We start from the raw sequence: 23,758 nt of genomic DNA, 5'->3' as shown, positions 1-23,758 counted from the left end.
TACCCCTCTTGGCAGGGTGGACTTACACTGGCTTTAGGTGACTACATATGCATGGAATTATACTCTTGAAATTCTGTGGATGCAGTTCTATTTCCAGTGAAATAAAAAGCAAATTCTCATGACTTTCAGCTGACCAAGAGCTGAGTTCACCATGATTAGTGGGTGACATAATGCTCAAGCACTATGTTTTTCCTGCAGCATAGTACCACTGGAAGAAAGAAACAAACACCCTCCCCACATCCTTCCAAAACATCTCCCCACCAGCTAAGCATATACACAAGTTTAACAATGACGTCAGTGACCTAAAGCAACTGGAATTCTCCTATTCTCATAAAAAAAAAAGGTAGCAGTAGGTCAATGAGAGAACTTAGTTGCCTCCATAACAAACTTCAGGCACAATAATGAGGGAACAAAACTTGAATTGCAATAGTGAAAATTATACTTCAAAATTCACAAGAGACATGTACAAGTCAGGGAACATTAAGCTAAATTTGTGTTACATTAACTATTGCCTCAGAAAAATAAGACCTCTTCTGCATGGGATAAAGAACAGAAGCAGCAGGAGAAAAGTCACGGCCTGTATGCAAAGAAGGAAAATTCTGTCCCTATAGCTGGAAAATATTAAAAGCCAAATCCTGTCTTGAAAGACCACTTAGTATATTTTTTTCCCTAATGAGAGATCTGTACAAAACTGTAAAAGGGAAATCACATAGACATTGAACAAATAAAGGATGGGATTCAGTATTTTATATGATTTTCATGCCAGAAAAGGCCCTTCTTTTCAGAGCAAGTCACAGAGTTTATTCATGTTGAATAATACCAATGCTTTTCTTCTGCTCCCATGGAGTTCAATTTTCAACATAAGCAGAAATGACAGAGCCTGGCACTAAAGTAAGCTGTAAAAATACCTAGCCTTAAAGATTTGACTCATTCTATAATATACTACCATAGAAAAAGAAAGCATTGCCTAAAACTCTCCAAATACATAAACAAAAATACTGTTTTTTCATCAACACATTTTTGTTTTGAATTACTCGCAATACTACAATTCAACAAGACCTCTCTGTGGTTAGCAACAAAGAAGTTACTGAGCAATCTACTCTCTTTCTATGTTTTAAGGCCTATATAATCACCACATTTGCCAATTTTGCAGTTGATAAATAGATAAATATGGTTACTTTAATTTTTAGCATGATATAAGCAATTTATATCTACTTCCTAGAAATAGGTTAAATATTATAAATGCGGAAATAAAATTACTTTCTTACCTACAACAGCTGAAAACTTTTAAAATTATCCACAAGATTAACAATGTATTTCATTTAAGTGTATCTTTAAGGCCAATTTCTAAAACTTGTTAAGCTATTTGGTTTATAGCTACATCTGGTGGAAGAAGATGGGATTGGTAAGGAGCTTACATAAACACACATTAAAAAAGCTAGCTAGGATTAATTCTAAATCAACAGCTAAACTGCTTTTAACTGTTCCAGTTTGCAAATCTGGTTATTTTTCTTAGGAGCCCATAGCTTTTACCTCCTCAGGCAGAACATGTTCCTTCGTAATACTCACAGCAATAAAAAGAAAAAGCCTTCTGACAAATATGGACGGAGAGCTTAATCTTAATAAAAACAATCAACACGCAAATCTAGCTTGGGAGGGAAAAAGTGTAAAAATTATGCTTGATATATCAGTTGTCTACAATGCATTGAAATTGTACATCAGTAGTAAAAAATCCCAGCAGAATACATGTTAAAGCAATTGATATATTATATATTATAATGACAGCAAGTATATGTTTGATGTATAGTACTTGCAGGTTCTGAGCAAATATCAGGGCCTAATGTATTAGCTGCATATAGTACATACAGACAGTAGGAGGTGAATTTCTGCCTCAAACCTTTATCGTCTGAGACTTCCAAATCCTGAAATATAGCCAATATGCAAACCTGATATTTAGTTAGAAAAAAGGAATCAGGTATTTGCAGCAAGGCAAAAATTTGCATTGTCATAGGAAGCAAAGTTTCTTTTAAAATAGCAGCATGACATTTACATCTACTGACCTTTGCAGTGCTACCATTTCATTTTCAATATTCTAGTGATAATGTAGAGCAGATGAACAATAAATCAGGTATCATCTCATCAGAAAATAATTTTATGAAAAAAATGTTTTATCATTTAATAACAAAGCATACACAATCTGGGTTGGTTTTGCTCCCTTTCTTTTCTTGAATACTCACAGCATCTCCTTCCTTGTCTTCCTATTCAGCTTTCTTACTCTATTCTGTGGGAGATCTCACCCACCAGAAACTTTAATAAGAATTTTAATGATGATTCAGACTGGCCACACCAATCTCATACTTTCTCCTTCCTTCCTTCTTGTCATCTTCCTCCTCCCTTCTCCCTCTTTCCTTCCCTCCATCCTTCTCCCTCCCCCTTTCTTTCTCCATCCCTTCTCCCTCTCCACTCTTCCCCCCACTCCATTCCTTCCCTTCTCCTCTCCCCTCCTCTTTCCTTCCTACCCTCTCTTCCCTTCCTTTCTCTGCCCTCCTCCTTCTTCCCTTTCCTCCCTAACTCCCTTCCTTCCCTTCTTTCCTTTCTTCCTTCACTCACTCCAAATTAACTTTTTCAAGTAAAAACTTCATCTTGCCTCATATAACATATAACACAGCCTTCTCCAGGAAAGACAACCCCACTGTTCTTACTCATGTAGGGTAATTTCTGTGACATTTCTTATATTCAATATCAACCTTATGTTCAAATCTCACCAACAGATCCTCCTTAATTTTAAAGATCTTATCTATTACTTTTGTACAAATGGCCAAAATTCTCATCCTGTTTCATCACCCTCTCTTGACTGACTCCCCAGACTCTCAAACTAATTTCTTTCTACTCCAGTTTCTTCTTTGGTTGCCCAATGAGTCCAAATTATGCCCTGCAATTTGCAAGTTTTGTCCTATCTGCATGCATGCTTTCCACAGTTCCTTCTGCAAGTCCCCTCTTCCCCTGTACCTCATCCCACTATGACAAGTTTCAGCATATTCAATGATGACAGGCAAATTTCTGTTAGAACATGTGTGAACAGCACAAAGTTCAAAGTAGCTTTTTGTCATTCCAAAGGCTCAAGTACTAGTGAAATTTAAGCAGATATTCACAAAATTGTCCAAATGCATCCCCTTGGCACAAAACCTAGTTTGCTGAAACTTCAAGTCCTTATTCTGAAGTATAAGGGATGGGCTGAGGTAGCACTGATATTCTCTCAGACAGAATCTTTCCATCTTTTCTTATGCATAAGCAAATCAATTTCAGGCATCTAGAATAACCAAAGTATCTAGGCTGAAATTTGCCTGAAAAAATGCCTGAAGCAAATACACTGAAACTTATATGTTGAATAAGTGATTAACACATACTCACAGATATGCCCTGTTGCATCTCTCCTAGCTCTGTGCTTTATGAGGCAAATTTGCTCTCAGGTTTTTCAATGTTTTCAATGTTTAGAACATTAATAAAACTTCTTGTACATTTGGGCCTCTTCCTGACTGAGTTGATGGGGCTTACCATTCAACAAATACAAAACATGAATATAGGAAATCATGCATTCCAATACAAAATATCTGATCATGACATAACTAAAAAACTTAATGAAGCTGGTACCATGCAAACCTTATGTAATCAGACAAAACAGTCTTTCCACCTGTATATGCAAGGAGATACTTGTTTCTCGAGGGAGTCAGCAAAGGTAAGATTTGTTCAGTTAACCAACTGAATTTACCTAGAATTCCTGGCAGCTCCTGCACAATGTGATAGATGAGAAGATCCAGGCATTTTGACAGATATTCACTGCCGCCTTGCTGCTCTTTTCCTGGCATAGTCTTTCTGCTGTCTCTTTCAATATACATCACGAGTCTACATTTAAGCAAGTGCAAAACGTTACCTCTCATAACAAAAAAATTACACTGTATCTCAAAAATACTAGTGAACCAGACATTTCTAGTATCTGTGGTTACAATCAAGACAATACATTAGTTTTGGCTCTGTAATTTTTTTGAAATTTTAGACTTTCCCTTTCAAATAAGTAAATTTTAAAAATAACACAAAAGACCGAGTCAAGGAACAAGAGGAAAAAAACCCTTAAGCTACTGTAAGTAAGCACAACTCTACTAGTTTAAATTAATATATGATGCTAACATAAGGACTAAATCCCTCTGCAGACTTAGACTAATTTTAAAATCCACTTTACTTTGAAAAATATGACCAATATACACAATATGAGCAAAAGACTAAAGACATTCATTTTCAAGATTGCAAAAGCAAGACTAATTTAAGTCAATGTAACAAGAGATCAATCTTTCAGTCAAGAAAAATCATACTACAGCCTATCAAAATGTTAGCACTAGTTAGAATAGCCATATTGAAAGAGACAGAAGTCCAAACTAGCCTTACATACTTTCCCTAGAAATCTGGTGCTTAAAATTTCTGAAGACAAACTCAATGCTTACAGTCTAACTGGTAAGTGCTGCGCAGCTATGCTGTTCTGCAGAATGACATTTCTCATAGTAAACTATGGTAACTAATTTATTAGCCATTGGCTAACTTACAAGAGATTGCTTTAGTAATACACCTGTAGCAAAATGCTTCAGGCAGCATTTTTAAATGCTCATTTGAATAGACAGAAGGGCCAGACTTCCCTTTAGGGACATAATATTGACATCTTTGTTTCACATTCAAAATCCCTGGGGGTCCTGTGCAAAGACTCATCGGCCACTGGTGACTGAAATCCATGCTCTGGATTTTAAAAATGTACTTCAGTACTAATTTTTTTTTTAAATACCCTTCTTATAATCAATGCTGTTTTATAGAAGTATGAAAATAACTTATTTAAACTGCCTTAGGTGTACATAACAAAACTGCAGGACTCACCAACACAAAATTTTATCCTAGGACGTGTGTATTTCCATCAAAAGCCAATTTATTCAATGAAATAAAAACTATCTGTTGTGGTTTAACCCCAGCCAGCAACTAAGCACCACACAGCCGCTCACTCACTGCCCCCCCATCCAGTGGGATGGGGTAGAAAATCGGGAAAAGAAGTAAAACTCACGGGTTGAGATAAGAACGGTTTAATAGAACAGAAAAGAAGAAACTAATAATGATGATGATAACACTAATAAAATGACAACAGCAATAATAAAAGGATTGGAATGTACAAATGATGCACAGTGCAATTGCTCACCACCCGCCAATCGACACCTAGCTAGTCCCCGAGCAGCGATCCCCCGCCCCCACTTCCCCGTTCCTATACTAGATGGGACGTCAGACGGTATGGAATACACTGTTGGCCAGTTTGGGTCAGCTGCCCTGGCTCTGTCCTGTGCCAACTTCTTGTGCCCCTCCAGCTTTCTTGCTGGCTGGGCATGAGAAGCTGAAAAATCTTTGACTTAGTCTAAACACTACTTAGCAACAACTAAAAACATCAGTGTTATCAACATTCTTCACATACTGAACTCAAAACATAGCGCCGTATCAGCTACTAGGAAGACAGTTTACTCTATCCCAGCTGAAACCAGGACACTACCTAAGAATGTATTTTACAGGATTACGTCTCTAAACAATGCATGATTGCTATGGAATACTGCAACTCACCTTCTCCTTGCTGAACTGTGCTACAAAGATAGAGATAAATCAAAAGACCCATTCAGTAACTACCTTTCACCTCTGCAATAGCCTGGATGCAACACATTCAGCTGCACTTCCCAGAGACTGTGGGGACATCTTTTATTTTTCTTGCATTCTCTGGAAACTGTATTAAGTTACAAGGAATTTTGATTTGTCTGGTAGAATATAACTACTTAAAAATCTGACATTACACTTCAAATAGAATTTTCCTTTAAAAAAAAGCTTTAAGGTTTTTTAATATACAAAAATTGAATGTTTTAAATTAAAATGGTGTAAAGCCCTCTAGCCTTTCCAGACAACCAAGTAATTTTTACTCAAAAACTGTTTAACTTCGAACAAAAATGACAAAAGATCAGATTTTTCTTAAAAAAAAAAAAAAACCAAACCAAAAAAACCCATGCAGACACTTCCGTGATTTAACAATCATCTGATTCTATATGGAAATATGTTTAGATCTGTTTAAGTTTTACTTAAAATAGGCTTAATAGACTTCAACATGAGTGGTTTTGTTGCTGGGGGGAAAGGGGTTCATTTTTTAAAAGCATGTTCTATTTGTTAATCACTTTTGAGAAGCATACAAAGTATGTTCATTTATTCTGAGAGAGGAAAGTACAAAGTTTACATAAACTCATGAGTTCTCTCTTTTTGTGTTGTCCTTCCCATCACAAAATCATCGTAGAATGGTTTGGGTTGGAAGGGACCTTAAAGATCATCTTGTTCCAACCCCCCTGCGATGGGCAGGGACACCTTCCACTAGACCAGGTTGCTCAAAGACCCATCCAACCTGGCCTTGAACACTTCCAGGGATGGGGCATCTACAACCTCTCTGGGCAACCTGTTCCAGTGCCTCACCACCATCACAGTGAAGAGCTTCTAAATCTACCCTCTTTGAGTTTAAAGCCATTACCCCTTGCCCTATCACTACATGTCCTTGTAAAAAGTCCCTCTCCAGCTTTCTTGTAGGTCCCCTTTCAGTACTGGAAGGTTGCTATAAGGTGTCCCCAGAGCCTTCTCTTCTCCAGGCTCAACAACCCCAACTCTCTCAGCCTGTCTTCACAACAGAGGTGCTCCAGCCATCTGATCATCTTCATGGGCCTCCTCCGGAGTCGCTCCAACAGGTCCACGTCCTTCTTATGTTGGGGGCCCCAGAGCTGAACACAGTACTCCAGCTGGGGTCTCACAATGGTGGAGTAGAGGGGGAGAATCACCTCCCTTGACCTGCTGGTCACACTTCTTTCGATGCAGCCCAGGATACAGTTGGCTTTCTGGGCTGGGAGCACACATTGCCAGGTCATGTTATGCTTCTTGTCAACCAACATCCCCAAGTCCTTCTCCACAGGGCTGCTCTCAATCCACTCATTGTCCAGCCTGTATTTGTGCTTGGGATTGCCCCGACCCACATGCAGGACCTTGCACTCAGCTTTGTTGAACTTCATGAGGTTCGCACAGGCCCACCTCTCAAGCCTGTCAAGGTCCCTCTGGATGGCATCCCTTCCTCCCTCCAGCATGTCAACTGCACCACACAGCTTGGTGTCGTCAGAAAATTTGCTGAGGGTGCACTCAATCCCACTGTCCATGTCACCAACAAAGATGTTAAACAGTGCTGGTCCCAATACTGACCTCTGAGGAATGCCAGTCACCACTGCTCTCCACTCAAGACATCGAGCCATTGACTGCAACTCTTTGAGTGCAACCATCCAGCCAATTCCTCATCCACCAAGTGGTCCATCCATCAAATCCATGTCTCTCCAATTTAGAGACAAGGATGTTGTGCGGGACAGTATCAAACACTTTGCACAAGTCCAGGTAGATGACATCATTTGCTCTTACCTTACCTACCAAAGCTGTAACACTGTTGTAGAAGGCCACTAATTTGTCAGGCATGATTTGCCCTTAGTGAAGCCATGTTGGCTGTCACCAATCACCTCCTTATTTTCCATGTGCTAGCATAGTTTCCAGGAGGATCTGCTCCATGATCTTGCCAGGCACAGAGGGGAGGCTGACTGGCCTGTAGTTCCCTGGGTTTTCCTTTTTTCCCTTTTCAAAAATAGGGGCTATGTTTCCCTTTTTCCAGTCAGTGGGAACTTCCCCAGAATGCCACAACTTCTCAAATATGATGTATAGTGGCTAGCCACTTCATTCGCCAGTTCCCTCAGGACCCACAGATGCATCTCATCAGATCCCATGGACTTGTGCAACTTCAGGTTCCTTAGTCTCGAGCCTGATCTTCTCCTACAGTGGGCAGTTCCTCATTCTTTTAATCCCTGCCTTTACCTTCTGCAATTTGGGCGGCATGGCTGGAGCACTTGCCGGGGAAGACTGAGGCAAAAGTCATTGAGTACCTCAGCCTTCTCCACACACCGGGTAACCAGGTCTCCCGTTTCCTTCCAGAGAGGACCCACATTTTCCCTAGTCTTCCCTTTATCACCGACATACCTGTAGAAGCTTTTCTGGTTGCCCTTGATGGCCCTGGCCAGATTTAATTCTATCAGGGCTTTAGCTTTCCTAACCTGATCGGCAATTTCTCTGTATTCCTCCCAGGCTACTGTCCTTGCTTCCACCCTCTGTAGGCTTCCTTTTTGTTTGAGTTTGTCCAGAAGCTCCTTGACAGAATTCTTCTGAAATTGTCTTTCACATAAAGATTTTCTAAAAATATGCACAACTGTTTTTTCCCCCAATAGTACTGTTCAGCTAAACATTGTCTTGAGAAAATTGTACACATCCATATATAGGCAGGAAAGCATTAGTATCTCTATTTTCTTTTGACAAATTCCTCAGTCATATGTAGAACAATTCATCAGTTACTTTTATTCCCTGAAGAATCTCAGTCTTCTCTCTAATGGGCAAAACTAGGCCTATGGAAACACATTTATTCAATTCATATGATGCACATGTTTGTCTTGCACTCAACAATACAGGAAAAATATGTATGTGTTACTATAAGTAAGTTAAATACAATGAGGAATAAACTGCTGTCAATGAAGCCAGGTTTGATTTTTTTAAAATTTCTTCAAGTACCTGTATTGCATGATATGGCCATCGGTGAGCTTTTACACAAAAAAACCAACCCAAGTTTTCTCAGAAAAGATGTGAATAGTAGAGCAAAAAAGGGAGAATTTGCAGAGAGTTAACAGCCCTGAGTAGTAGGAATGGGAATGAGATCTACTACTTAAAAAGAATAAGAACTGTTCATTTATAAAGATGATATACATGAAAAAAGAGAAGATTTAGTCAAATTCAGAAAATTGAGCAGAGACATGGTAGGACATGGTCTTCAAATATACAGAAATCACTGTAAAATGAAAGAGACTACATTGTTTTCTGTGCTAACCTGTAGAATTGAAATTTCAATGAGAAAACAAAAGAATTTTTGGGTGGTAGGAATAGCTAACAATTAGAACAGCTGTCAAAAAGAGGTCAGGAACACCCACCAATTTCCACCAATCATTAAAAATTATTTCTTAAGCATAACAGACCTTGACCTGGATCAGAAGGGTAGACTCTGCAACCTCTCAAGGCCTCTTTAAAAACTGTTTTCTAAAATTCATTCATTCCCTTCTACCAGTAACATTTACCCTCAACATACTTAAAATCAGCTTTAGATATCAGTAAGGTTCAGCTACAACTTTACCAGCGTTTCAACAAGGGGAAAAATGCATGCAGCTGCCAGATGACTGAGACTAAAACCAGGATGTCTCTCACTAGCAGTCTTCTCCTTTCAGTTCACTAAGTTCACAGAGAATGAGAGACCTCCAAGGAACTAAAGAATGTCTTGCATGCTCTGAGGACATATACAGTGCATTTAACCCAACAATTCAAGGACTGTTTTAAGTCAACCTCTGGTAACAGAAAAAGATGAAGATTTTTAAAGGATGTTTAATATATATTGTTTATTTTACAGAGATTCAACACTGGATGGCAGAACATGCTAACAAGAAGGGTGAATCCCTATTTCTCCCATTCTGCGCCTTTTTTTTTTTTTTTTTTTAGTTTCATACAGGCTTGCTGGTTTTTTTTTCCTGAAATCACTGACTTGTGTTATTGTTCCCTCCTGCCTTCCATTTCCATGTTTTCCCATTTAACTGAGCACCAAACTTTCCTGTTCTTTTTCTCACTATTTTTCTAGTCCAATCTTAGGTGTGTAAGGCCAACAGGCTATGCTAAATGTGAGATTGTAATAGGTCTGCAGGTAAAGCTTTTCCTTTGAGGGCATATACAATATGGCAGGTGGAGACAGATAACAGAGAAAGATTTTACTCAGAAGTTATGCTTTTGTGCATAGTTAGGCTTTTGCAGACTGTGAAAGTCTGTCAGGAATACTACCTTGTCTTTCTATAAGTGTCCATCCGTGCAGACAGTAGAAAAGAGTTTTAAATAAATTCTTTAGGGAGGAAGTTCAATCTCCAGGGCAGTCTCTATTCACCTAGGAAATTCCCTGAAACCATTTAGATCCAGAAAGAACAATTCACTGAGACTAATCGGAAATTACTACTAGTTCAGAAAAGGGTGAAATTATAAGTCTCAACAAAACTTCAGGTTGTATACCTCCACTCATTAACAGGTAGCCTGCCTCTGCAAATCATGGAGAAAACAAGGAGACCAGAAAACTCAGGGTGATTAGCAAAACAAATTAATTTGCATATTGTAAGCAAACAAGTGCTATTTCGGCCTAAAAGGTCTCACATCTTCTCTAGCTGTATCATATGTGGAAGAACAAAAGGTATGGAATGGACTACCATGAGACAGGTAGAAAAAAGAATAACAGGTGAGTTGTATCAATGTTGTGTGAGAAAAAATTCACTTCAAAATTACATTTGATATTACATATAAATGCTTTTCATCCACAGAACTCAAAATCTCAAAGTACTTCAGAAATTCCTAGTGGAATTTCCCCAGTGACATCCATTGTCAAGTTCTTGAATTACACACTCCCACCACAACTAATTTCATAATTTAAAAATATGCTATAACAGATTCAGAGAATTTGGTTTAAAAAACAAAATCTCTGCGAAGGTATGTATAATTTCGATTACTAAACTAAAACTAAACAAAAGCCTTTTCTAATGCCAAACTGAACAAGATTTAACCTGAAGCAGTAGAGATATATGCAGTGCTGCCATGAAACAATTATTACTGTTTTATTATCTGCATCGTATCCTTTAACGGATGCATACTGAAAAATTGCCTTGTATTGATTATCTTTATCATATACAGATTTTATAATCTAAAGCAATATAAATCCTGTTACAGGCATTAGCTGCAACTGCTAAAGACAATAAGTAAAATTGCTAAAGACAATAAGTAAAAACTATGCACATTTTACTACATACTCTTTGTATTTCTCAAATCAAACACCTTCATAAGGAGAATGAGTATATCAAACATTTTCAATAGTTAGCCAATTGATTACTGCTTACTGTACTAGCAATTTTGAATTTATGAGTCTTAATTTTGAAGTAAGTTTTCTGTCACAGAACTGGAGACATTTAACTAAAATACTCCAACAGAAATTCAACAGTATAAGCCTAAGAATATCCACTATCTCTACTGGACTCAAAATTCTTCCAGAGTTCAGGATATTATGAAAGTAGCTGTCTCCACATATAATGGGTCATTTCTCCTCCTTCATCCTACTGTAGCCATTTTACTTTCTGGATGTAAGAGAAAGGTTTTAGTCTACATGTTCTATCCTGTCAAAAGACACACTGTTCACTGAAGAACAATTATGAAGTAAACATAACTAATTTAAAAAAAAAAGGTTTATCAATTCAATAAAGTTGCTATAAGCTTGCCTATTGTTTTACCTAATGTGTTATATTACCTATTGGTCCCTAATCAGCTCGCTCTGGAGCATCACAATAAAACAGCAGCATAAAGCCAAAATTTACAATACAAAATAACGTACCAAATTCACAACACGTTCTCTTCAGAAAGGCTGCTCATTGGAAAGCATTATAAAAAAAGAGATCAAATTGTTGATCAAAATTGTTAAAGTTCTTCTCCTTCACAAAATACCTCAGGCAGTGTTTCCGGTTTGTGTGGCAGGGTTTTGGTAGTGGGGGAGGGGCTGCAGGGGTGGCTCCTGTGAGAAGCTGCTAGAAGCTTCCCCGGCTCCAAGTCAGACCCCCCGCTGGCCAAGGCCGAGCCCATCAGCACCTCTGGGAGAACAGATTTAAGAGGAGAAACCTGTAGCAGGGGAGGAGCTGGGAATGTGAGAGAAACCCCTGAGCAGACAGCAAGGTCAGTGAAGAAGGAGGGGGAGAAGGGGCGCTGGAGGAGGTGAAAGGACCCATGCTGGAGCAGTTCATGAAGGACTGCAGCCTGTGGGAGGGACCCCACGCTAGGGAAGTTCATGGAGGACTGTCTTCCATAGGAGGGACCCCACGCTGGAGCAGGGGACGAGTGAGGAGTCCTCCCCCTGAGGAGGAAGGAGCAGCAGAGACAAGGTGTGGCGAACTGTCCCCAACCCCCTTTCCCTGTCCCCCTGCACTGCTGGGGGTGATGAGATGGAGAAAATCAGGAGTAGAGTTAAGTCAGGAAGGAGGGAGGGGTGGGGGGAAGGTGTTCTAAGGTTTTGTTTTACTTCTCAGTATCCTGATTTTATTGGTAACAAATTAAATTTATTTGGGTTTTTTTTCCCCCAAGTCAAGTCTGTTTTTTGCCCGTGACCATAACTGGCGAGTGATCCCTCCCTGTCCTTGTCTCAACCCACGAACTTTTAATATTTTCTGAGTGAGTGGCCTCGTGGTGCTTTGTTGCCGGCTGGGCTTAAACCATGGCAGGTATAAATAAATAAATAGTAACTGTCAGTACAGGACTTCTGTCAGACATCTCTCCAAACACACAGCTCAGTCCTATGTGCTATAACAAGCATATGAATAGCAGCAGCCATTAAAAATGTAACCATTCAAAAAGTCACTTACAAATCATTAGAGACATTTTACAGTAACCAGAACACATCACCTGATAAAACATTTCTGGAAGTATAGAAAGATACACATGAAGAAGAAACTTGGCTTTGGTACTTACTCTCTATGACCTACAAAAATTGGGGTATCTACAGATTTGTATGTGAGTGGAGGGTTATATAATGATAGCACCCCACAAGATGTCCTGTCACAATGGCTTCATGTTGTAACTCACCTGCTCCTTCCAATCCAGCCTTCAGCTCCAATGCTTAATTCTTCTCAAACGTCAATATAAGATCTAAAGTTTTACTTGCTGTAAATGTAGTTAGATTTACAGCTACCCACAAGCCTCATCCTAAATCCCACATAAATTCTTCCATATTACTTCTCCAATCACCCCCAAAACATGGTGACAATTTACGTTCTAACAGAATCTAATTTCCTCTTGTCTGATATGGGAATGGTTTTATGCCATCAGAAGACAAAAATTAAAATAACTATTCCACTGTGAGACAAATATAATTTTAAAGCAGTCATTTCTTGCAAGGTATTTTAAAACATAGAAACAAAATATTTCAGGTAAAAGTCACAGGAATTCAGTGGTCATTATATAAATCACTCCAACAACATGTATAGCCAAGAAATACTGTTTTACCTTGCACGTGCCTACCCTGAAAAGACTATGGATTATACCACACCCCAAGACGATGAAGGCATGTGACAGACCTTCTTATTTTGCTTTCCTACCAGAGCAACAACTCACTCTTGCAGTATTTGTTTTGCCCTACCCAAAGCAAAATCTGCTGCTTCCTAATGCTCACTGGGACTATAAGTTGCTTTAAAAGACAGACTCTCCCTGTAAGACAGTGTTTCCCCTTGTGTGTAATCATCACCTAATGACCCTAGACAAAAGAGAATACTCTTTTCTTGATATTCTCATGAACAAAAGGATTCCTATTACACAGAAAATAGTTCACTCCTATAACACTGGCTCAGAAACACCACACATTTTAAAGTATTTCAGGTACGGCTTTGAAAATATACATTACATCTCTAATTATTTGCCATTATCACCTTACCTTGCTTGACAACTGAGTAGCAACATCTCCCTGTTATTAATTAAAACTTGTAGCAGGACCAGAAAGGCTTTTGCTCGAATAAAAGTTGAAGGACTTTCAAGTAAACGAGTAATTGTAGTCACAAAATCCTTGGTGGAATTAAACACAAATATGTTAATACTATTTTATGGAAAAAGGTTACTTGCATTGTATTATAACACTGTATACATTTAAAATTTGCTCATTTTCATGCGCATTCGGTATTAGTAAGGTACTTTTCATGTCACTTATAGCAAATACAAAAAAACCCCCACAAACCAACCCTCCATAAAACACTACTAAATAAATTCTCTCCAAGATAGACTGGCCCAGTGCAAAGCTGCTTTATACATCTTCTCAAGAGCTGCAACAAGTAAACGCTATCCAATGTACTATGTCCAAAATGGTACAAAATGAGATACAAAATACGATAGAACTTACATTTTAAAATGTCTTACCATAAGGATAAACATAGGATATTTTAATATATTTCTTTTAAAAGAAGACTGAATGATTTTCAGAATACGTAAATATTTCAGCATAAATATGATTAAACATTTACCTATTAATTCCCTTATATGCAGGAAGATTAAAAACAATATATTTGTTGGATACAATCATGTCTACATCAGACCCTAATTTATACAACAGATGCTCCAAATAGATGGCAAGACTGTTTCTACCTTCTCTGATTGTTCTTATCTAAACTAAATTTATTTTGGATTCATAAAATGAAGAACACCTTTTCAAGGAACAACCCTAATTAGGACTTGGAAAGAAAGAAAAACAATAAACTGCAAGCAGTAAGGAGCCATGACTTTCCTAATCCACTGACCATTCTCCATTCCTATGATAAAGTCAATTTATAAGATGCTAAGATCCTTGCTAACTCTCTCCTTCCCATAAATCCAAATGAAAGAATAATTTTAAAAGTTTAACAAGGATAGGGAGAAATGAAGAATAACCACAAAATATTTCCCTTCAAAAGTTTAACAATGGTTAACTGACTGGATTCTGAAATCACAGCTTGCTTCTTTTTCTCTTTCTCTCTATTTTGCCCTGTATATTGAAAGGATTTTTTTCTCTAGTTTCTGGAATGTGGCCTGACACATGGAAAGATGTGAAATTCATGTGTACTGCCTTAGCCTCCAAAGGAATAAAGCTGAGAATCAGTGGAAGGAAAAAAAAAGATCTCATATTATGAATAACAGAATTAGGTAGTATGAGTTGTAAAAAGCATAAGATGAGGATCATTTATGCTCTGTCCAACGATATGTTGTAACTCCTGAGGAACCAAAGGAGAAAAAAGAAAAAGAATTTTAAAAAAAGACAAAAAACCATAGGGAGTATCCTCTACCTTCGAGGAATAAAAATACCTGCTATTCATCTGTATTCTTCTACAAAGACCAATTGGGCTATTTGGTAAAAAGAAAACAAAAACAAAAACAAAAAAACCCCAATCCATCTTCAAAGATGACCTTGCTGGCAGCAGCAATGGTATTTTTGGATCAGCTCTTGATCAGAATGCCTTCTTCTGAAAACACAAATGCCACTTCAAATCTCTCTCTCAAAAAAACCCCAACCCTAAAAAAGTCAGAATTAAAAACTGAGCCAGAATTTACAAACTGAATCAATTGGCTCTATCCAAGAATGAGTCTGAGCACAAATGGCCTCATCAACAGAAACTACCTTCAAACATTTGAGCTGGATTCTCAAGGGAGTGACGCTACAGGATAAAGAGGTGCATAGTGTATGCCTGCATGTTGTGTACAAAGTTTAAAATCCTGCTGTGTGACGCACATTTAACATACCAAGTATTATTCAAATTCTGTCTTTTGCCAACAGAATAACTGAACAGCAACTTCATTGTCATAAAACTGAAAAACACTGAATGTAATTTATTAGAGCCAGTCTTTGCAACAATTAAATATACCTCTTTACAGAGACTGGAAAAAGAAGAAGAGTGTGAGAATTGGCCAACAAACCACCAGATTTTGCTCTGGTACCATTTTAACACTGTCTTCAAAAGCAGTCAGCATAGACAGTAACTGCAGAAATCCCAGAAAAAACAAACTGTCATGAATTATTCTAGAACTGTTTTGCTGTATTTCTGCCACTTATTTCATAAATAGAAGAGTTCCTCAATCTTGTGGTTAATAAGCATAAGCTGTGTAAAGTTTCCTGCTTTAAACACTTCAACAGCTGGTGGAACACGCTCGACTTGTAGCTCCTCCAGCATGAAAGTTCCTCCAGCAATAAAGTTTTTAAATTAAAATCTACTACAAGCAAAGGTTGAAATTTTAATAAAGTGGGGGTTTGTGGGGTTTGGGGCTTTTTTTATGAAATTATTCAAAACCACCAAAAAAAGTTTTGACGTTAAGAAACCCCATAAAGCCTCAGACTTAGTGAAAGAATACATATAATGCAACACTGCCTGCTAACATAAATGGACTTGATAGACTAAGCACAGGGACACCATGACAAAGACACATGCAACTGCAAGCCAAAGCACATCTAGCTATTTTTAGCCTTCATGCTCTGGAAATCAAGAATATTTCAATGCTACAGGTAGGGGTTACCATGGGTTACGACAATAATGTCTATTAAAATCAGTTACATCAGACTTATCTGGGAATGTTCTAATAATCTGTCTTAAGAAATAAATGTGACACTTTGGAATTTGCTTTTCTTGCTGGTCTGAGGACTGCAGAACAGCAAGTGAAGCTCATCTTTGCTGACCTGCAGAACTCAATATAACAGACGAGCCGAAAATTGCTGAAATACCTTCTAATACATTATTAATTGTTTCACCATTATATTGTACTTCCCTCCCCTGCAACTATTTGATGTATCCATGGAGACTCTGCAGGGTAAGGACACTCTTTTCATTGCAAGTGAACACACTGTTGACTGCAACAAGATCATGATTTTACATTGGATAATCTTAGTAATACTGTAAAGCAAGTTTAAAACAAATCACAAAAAGCAATGATGTTTCCAATTGGCTACACAAGGGGGAAACAGTTAGACCACTATCTCACTATACAAGAACTGAAGTTGCAATAGCAATCATTTGTTGTATTGTTGTGTATTTTCAAATTCCCTTTCTATGCATTGCAAATGCCTTCACATAAGTTAAAAGTTACAAAGATTTTGTTAAAGACATTCATATCTTTTTATTAATTCATACTGATATTGACAAAACCATCAACATCAGAGGTAGCTACTTGTCCACATTCAGGTAAAAGACAAAGAACTGAAAAAAGTAACTGAAATACAAGGACAATGTTTATAACGCATTTATAATGCTTTTTTTTCAGTGCCATAATTGGATATCACCAAGATAAAAAGAGACTAGGGCCAATGGTGCAGGGAAGCGAAGAAACAATGCAGTTGTGACAATGTATTGCTGTAACTACATGAATAATTTTACTTATTAGCACTTGAGAAAAAACAAATAAAAGCCACCGCACCCCATTATCTGACCTCTGGAAGAACCTAACTGCACTCAAAAAGTTATATGACTGGTTTTCACTCATTTAAAGGTGAATCTTGACAGCCAGATGAAAGTAATTAGCAATGTTTTTTTTATCTACTGCTATAGTGTGTCAAAGATCTTTGAGTTCTTTCTCCACACTTTATTTTAAAACATCATTTCAGCTTTTTTTGTTTCCAAGACAAGACACTAAAATAGAAAGGCTCTGTATCAGAGATGGACAAAAACCAGACCCTTTTAGCTATTGTAGTTCTCTGAAGATTTATACTAGTGTAGATGACCACAGAACTGCATTTCCCCTTTGTCTTCTGGCTTTTATTTTATAACTGGTTTTATCACTATTCTTGAAGGGAGTAGAAAACAAGGGCAGCCTTAAGTCTTGTAAGCTAAAGGAGTTTCCAGATAACATGTACAAAACTAAATGATCTCCATCTTGAATTTATATCTTTAAGCATCTTCTAATATGTTGGTCTGCAGCTGTATTAAAAAGATAGTCAAAACATCATCACTACCTTCTGCATAACATTGAGGTCCTTCTGCCTCTTAATCTATAGTGTACAAGAATTCTACAGAAGGCAAATACTTTGTAAGCCAACACTACCGACTTGTTTTTTCTTTTCCCTTCTCTCATTAAGGTAGACTTGGGTCTCATGCTCATGGAATATTGAAAAGTGCATGGATTATTAAATTCAGTTTTCAGCAATAAAATATTATTACTCCATGTAATGTGATAGTACCTGGCAGTTCAATTCAGGAGCAGGATTATATTTTTAGATCCTATTCAAGAAAAATAGAAATCTAGTTTCTGCTTCCAAAATCCTACAATCTAATTTGAGCAAAATAGACATTCTGTGAGATACAGATTTATCTGAGCTGTAAGGCAAATACAATTACCAAATGTGGGCATATGCAGTAGAACTACACCCGCTTTACCAGTTTTTAAAGTATCATGATTTTTCAGTTACAGCTTTGGGTACTACTCCCAATTCTATCATTAGTTTGATATATGCTGTTAAAAAATGTCTGTATTTGTCTACATTTCAATTTCTAATCTGCAAAATTGCAACATTGCTCACAAAACACCTATGACAACTCATTAATGATTAAGCAGCAATTGTAAACCCACAATGTTTCAGCCATTACTATACTGCGTGCCAACAAAATACTTTTTATTTTCCTATAACTAGTTGGAGACCTTCAGAGTTTAATATTTCTATAATGTCAAAAATTTGATTAAAATGGTTCATAAGAATTGCAGTATCAGAAAGGGAGTCCTTTTAGCAATATAAGTCCTATATAAAGGAGAAATTCTTCACAGAACACCTCATGCTGTAGCCATATGCTTGCTACACATTGTATTCTTTCGCTGAATGTTCAAGTGAATATTTTTTGAACATACTTCTCTGACTATACCACCAACTCACAGTAATATGCATTATTAGAAATTGCAACATTACCAGACAATTTGCCACCTGTTAGTACTGTTGTAGTGGAATCTGTGGAAAGCTTAAGGCCAGCTGACACGCGTTTACAAAAACACATTGGCAATTCTGACAAGGCACAAAAATGACTTTTAGGAAGAGAATGAGTAATTTCAGGCTGCAAAAAGAGATGGGTGGAAAACAATAGATTCTTTTTTAATTTAACGTTGTTAAAACTATGTGTAGAGAAACCAAATTAGTCTCTCTCAACTAAAGCCTAATAGATTGTTATAGTCAAGATGACTGTCAGTTTACAGCATACATTACAACAGAGTATCTGATGAAAACACAAGCTAAAGTTCCTATTTTCTTTGTGATTTTTATCATTTCCAAGCAGAGGATTACTTTTGTTTATGAATTGTGCAGACTTACTGCCAAAAAAATAAACATGATTTCTCTAAACACGGAATAATTTGGTGATCAAAATAGAAAACTTTTAATCATCTCTTCCAAAAATTGTATTAGACATAATTCAAAACTAGTAGTTTTATTCAGTGACACTAAAAAGAAAACCGTAAGTTATTAAAATGCTAATTTCTGCAAGACATTTCACTTACAAATTGGCCTAAGGTCCTTTAAAGAGAGCATAAATACAGCTTTAGATTCAATCAGGACACTCATTATTTTCTCTTTTAAACGTCTAAGAGAGCTATGTCAAATAACTGTCCTCATGCATTCCTTATTGTTTTTCCTTAGGGCCATTATCAGTCATGGTCAGGCTAAAGAGTTTTCTGAATTGATTGAATTCTAGCTGCAGAAGCAATTTATATACCCGTTAGTACCATCTCTTGAAGATCTGTGAGACAGAAAGAAAAACTATACACTATATTTAGATCTTAAGCAAATAAAAATATAGACACATTCCTCATTTCCTGCTGTTCAGATATGTGTCACTGAGTTAAGCATTTTGAAAACACAGAAACACTACCAGAGCCAACTAAGTTTCCATTAGTGAAATCCCATGCCAGTGAATACTATTAATCTGAAATCAAACCTTTTCTTGAATCAGCCTCTGTAGATGAATCCCACATGACAACATTGCCAAAAACATGGTGAGCATGTACTGCTGAATTCTGCATATTCCATTTGCCAAGGAATTTAGTACAGCTGTTAATCCCACTTTTTCAATGACACTCTGGAAAGCATTAGGTGAGTAACGAGTAATTCTGCATAAAGCCTACAAAAGTGAAAACACACCATTGTTATTTAATGGGATTATTATCTCAAGAAAAATAATGGAGAATTAAAACAGGTGGTGACTTTTCCAATAGTTTAGGAATACAGAGAATTCATATTAGAGGAAGAGGCTACTTATTTTTAGAGACCTGGAATTCTCCTAAATGTATTGCTATACACTGCACGCAGCTGAAACCGAAATATTTGGTACACCAACATCAACATCAGTCACATAACTCTCTCCCTCTAGAGAACAATAATGATGGAGCAGCATAGTCCGTGCTTGAGTCTTTTATCAGCACAGAATGTAGGTAACATCAGATAACACTGTGCTAGAAAGAAGCACAGGCAGCAGAAGATACAGAGATGGCACACACCACAGAAATTCTGGTCACCCACAAAAGTGGGCATCTTTCTTCTCTCTCTGCTCATGGGCCATAATCTGATATGTAGTAGTTCACTATCTGAAGTGGATCTTTAGATCTAGATACTACTTGAGATCTAGATACTCGTTAAAGACCAGTATTTAGTATAGTAAACATGCAAACTATTCTCCAAGTTGTTGATTTACAAGTATCAGTGATTAAAACAATTCTAACAGAAAATGCAGACATTGACTGTGAAGTGAGCACAAATCTGTTCCATGTATACTAACTTAACTGTTTCCTAACAAGCATTACCAAGTGACCTCCAGGGTGGATTCATCTCCAAGTCAACACAGCTTTTCCTTTTGATACCTCTGGAAATGCAACCTTCAAGATACTGTAACTGCTTTTGTTCTCTTCAAATAAAGAAAATATGACTCTTTAGACATTTAAAATTTCACTTTCTTTAGCTTGTCAGGATAGGAAAACATTATGTCAATTATTTGAGTCACGTGAAAGTCTGAAGTGGTTTTAGGGAAAAACTTGGAAGGCGACTTTCTTCTGTAAAAGTAGGCAATATTACCACTTCTTTGTTCTCTTCAGACCAGCTATATTTAGAAATTCCTGGTTACTTGGTGTGCATTCAATAGTGAGGTCTCATTTAAGAGAAACTATACACAATTACACTGTGGTGGGTTGACCCTGGCTGGATGCCAGCTGCCCACCAAAGCCTTTCTATCACTCTGCCTCCTCAGCTGGACAGGGGAGAGAAAGTATAACAAAGGGCTTTTGTGGGTCAAGATAAGGACAGGAGAGATCACTCACCAATTACTGTCACGGGCAAACCAGACTCAGCTTGGGGAAAATTAACTCAATTTATTACAAATCAACCAGAGTAGGGTAATGAGAAATAAAACCAAATCTCAGAACACCTTCCCTCCACCCCTCCCTTCTTCCCAGGCACAACTTCACTCCCAGATTCTCTACCAACCCCCCAGCGGCACAGGGGGATGGGGATGGGGTTTACAGTCAGTTCATCACACGTTATTTTCTGCCACTTCATCCTCCTCAGGGGCAGGACTCATCACACTCTTCCCCTGCTCCAGCGTGGGGTCCCACCCACGGGAGACAGTCCTCCACGAACTTCTCTAACGTGGGTCATTCCCACGGGCTGCAGTTCTTCATGAACTGCTCCAGCATGGGTCCCTTCCATGGCGTGCAGTCCTTCAGGAGCACACTGCTCCAGCGTGGGTCCCCCACGGGGTCACAAGTCCTGCCAGAAAACCTGCTCCGTGGGCTCCTCTCTCCACAGATCCGCAGGTCCTGCCAGGAGCCTGCTCCAGCGTGGGCTTCCCACAGGGTCACAGCCTCCTTCAGGAACCCACCTGCTCCGGCGTGGGGTCCTCCACGGGCTGCAGGTGGATATCTGCTCCACTGTGGACCTCCATGGGCTGCAGGGGGACAGCCTGCCTCATGCCTCACCATGGGCATCACCACAGGCTGCAGGGTACTCTCTGCTCTGGCGCCTGGAGCATCTCCTCCCCCTCCTTCTTCACTGACCTGGGTGTCTGCAGGGTTGTTTCTCTTACATGTTCTCACTCCTCTCTCCGGTTGCTGTTTCGGTCTGTCCCAACTTTTTTTCCTTCTTAAGTATGTTATCACAGAGGCACTACCACTATCGCCGATTGGCTCGGCTTTGGCTAGCAGTGGGTCCATCTCAGAGCCGGCTGGTATGGGCTCTCTCGAACACAGGGGAAGCTTCCAGCAGCTTCTTACAGAAGTCACCCCTGTAACGCCGCCACCGCTACCAAAACCTTGCCACACAAAGCCAATACATACACCCACAGAATACTATCATCACAGAAAAGATTTCCATGTAAGAACCTCAGAAACAGCCCAGTTCACCAGTGTCCTTAGAAACATTACTCAAAACACACACACACAAAAAAAGCATAAAAGACAATAAACCAAGAACTTACGATTTTTAAACAGACATTTTATTGATGTTGTTCATCTACTCTGCTCCTGTTCTTCCTTGTCCTTTCTGGTCCAGGAACCAATATAGATTGCAGCCTTTTGTTTTTCTTCTTGCCCCTTCCCCCCCCCCCCCCTTTTAAAACACAGACACTCAGTCTCAGTTTCTTAGTACAGCATGTTCTGTTTCCCCAAGGATACAATCCAGCCCTTCATCTCTAGTCCGAGTTCTCAAAGTGAGTGGGCAGGAGGTACACGCATTCACTAACCATACCCTCAAAGGTCATATTACCAGTGAACTGCTGGGACCTGGGGACAGACTGTGTCAAAGCAACACGGAGCTAACTTGGTATGCTATCGTGGTGTATGCAGACTTGCCAATGCCTTAGCTTTCTGCTACAGACCTCGTCAAACAGGGGTGACCATAGCCACAGGCCATAAGATGACCTCCAGGCAGATCTGGTAGGAAAGACATGGCTGTCTTCTAAGGTCATACTGCAGCTTTGGAGACAGCAGGAAAGCTCCAGCCCACCAACAGCCAAAGGGAGAAGCTTTAAACTCCCATTAGCTTTTATGTCACAGGGTGCTCTGCTGTATGAGTGAAACCAACACCTCTGCAGAAAAGCAGAAGATAGAGTTTAATGAAGGATACAAGACAGAGTATCCTAAATCACTTCAGTAGATCCAGTATCTGGAGAGAACAGATAGAGCTAGGTCAAAAGGTGGTAGAGCAGGAATTGGGAACCAATGGTGAGAAGAGGTAAGAGTAGAGCTCACACCATCATCTCCCGGCAGCGGTCTTGGAACAGGAAATGATCACAGTGAGAGTAAGGCATTGGCAGAGCCTCTCCTGGAATTGGCTTCTCTGCCCTTGCTCTCCGCGCAGCCTTAACCAGCACCTTTTCTCCCAGCAGCTCCAATCCTAGCATCGTGATCCTTATCGACCCCTTCCAACTTAAGTTATTCTATGATCCTATGATCATCTATGCCCTATCCATTGCCTTCTAGTCTTACATGCCATATGGTGGCTGGATAACCTTCACCCTTTCAGGACATACCCCATGACTCTCTCAAGTTTGAGAACGAATGCACTAATCTATCTGCAATACCCAAGTCTCTGAAAGAAACTATTGAGCACCAATTATTTAAGGAAAGGAAAAAAAAAAACAAACCCAACCGAAAAAAAAAAACAAAACCAAAAACCAAAACAAAAAAAAAACCCCACCTCCAAAAGATTGTGTTGAGCTTTCCCAAATTAGTTTCTACTTAAGTGGCTTATGTTTTGTTACTCCTCCTCCAGCAGAAAAAGCCATCTCTTAGAAACAAAATTTAAAATTATTAAAAAAAAAAAATCTAAAAACTTTCAGTATACTGGAAAGAAAATACTATTCCTTCTGCTGAGCATGTCAGAATGTCACTTTGACATCTTACAGAATTATTTCTTCTCTGAATCTAGCAAAACGATAACAAGATATAGCTTTCCCACAGGCAAAATATGTGATATTTACCTGAGGCATGTTGGACTCCAAAGTGAGCAAAAATACTGAGACACATTCCCCATTTGCCACCTCTGACAGGCAGGACAAGG

General features: G+C 38.6%; 1 protein-coding gene across 5 annotated transcripts in view; it reads right to left on the bottom strand.

Annotated features, from left to right (window-relative positions):
- Nucleotides 1-23,758, bottom strand: part of ULK4 (unc-51 like kinase 4) — a 257,257-nt gene that overhangs the window by 162,850 nt on the left and 70,649 nt on the right. For all 5 annotated transcript variants that reach the window (XM_069810917.1, XM_069810925.1, XM_069810901.1 and 2 more), the window contains 3 exons: nucleotides 19,650-19,832; nucleotides 13,661-13,788; nucleotides 3,770-3,903 (listed from right to left, as the gene is read on the bottom strand). In XM_069810917.1, the coding sequence (XP_069667018.1) occupies nucleotides 3,770-3,903; nucleotides 13,661-13,788; nucleotides 19,650-19,832 (445 nt within the window). The remainder of the gene's footprint in view (nucleotides 1-3,769; nucleotides 3,904-13,660; nucleotides 13,789-19,649; nucleotides 19,833-23,758) is intronic.

This window comes from Haliaeetus albicilla, chromosome 2 (genome assembly GCF_947461875.1).
Source record: "Haliaeetus albicilla chromosome 2, bHalAlb1.1, whole genome shotgun sequence".
NCBI classification, from domain to species: domain Eukaryota; kingdom Metazoa; phylum Chordata; class Aves; order Accipitriformes; family Accipitridae; genus Haliaeetus; species Haliaeetus albicilla.
The sequence above is the reverse complement of the archived record's forward strand: the minus strand, read 5'-3'. Positions and strand labels throughout refer to the sequence as shown.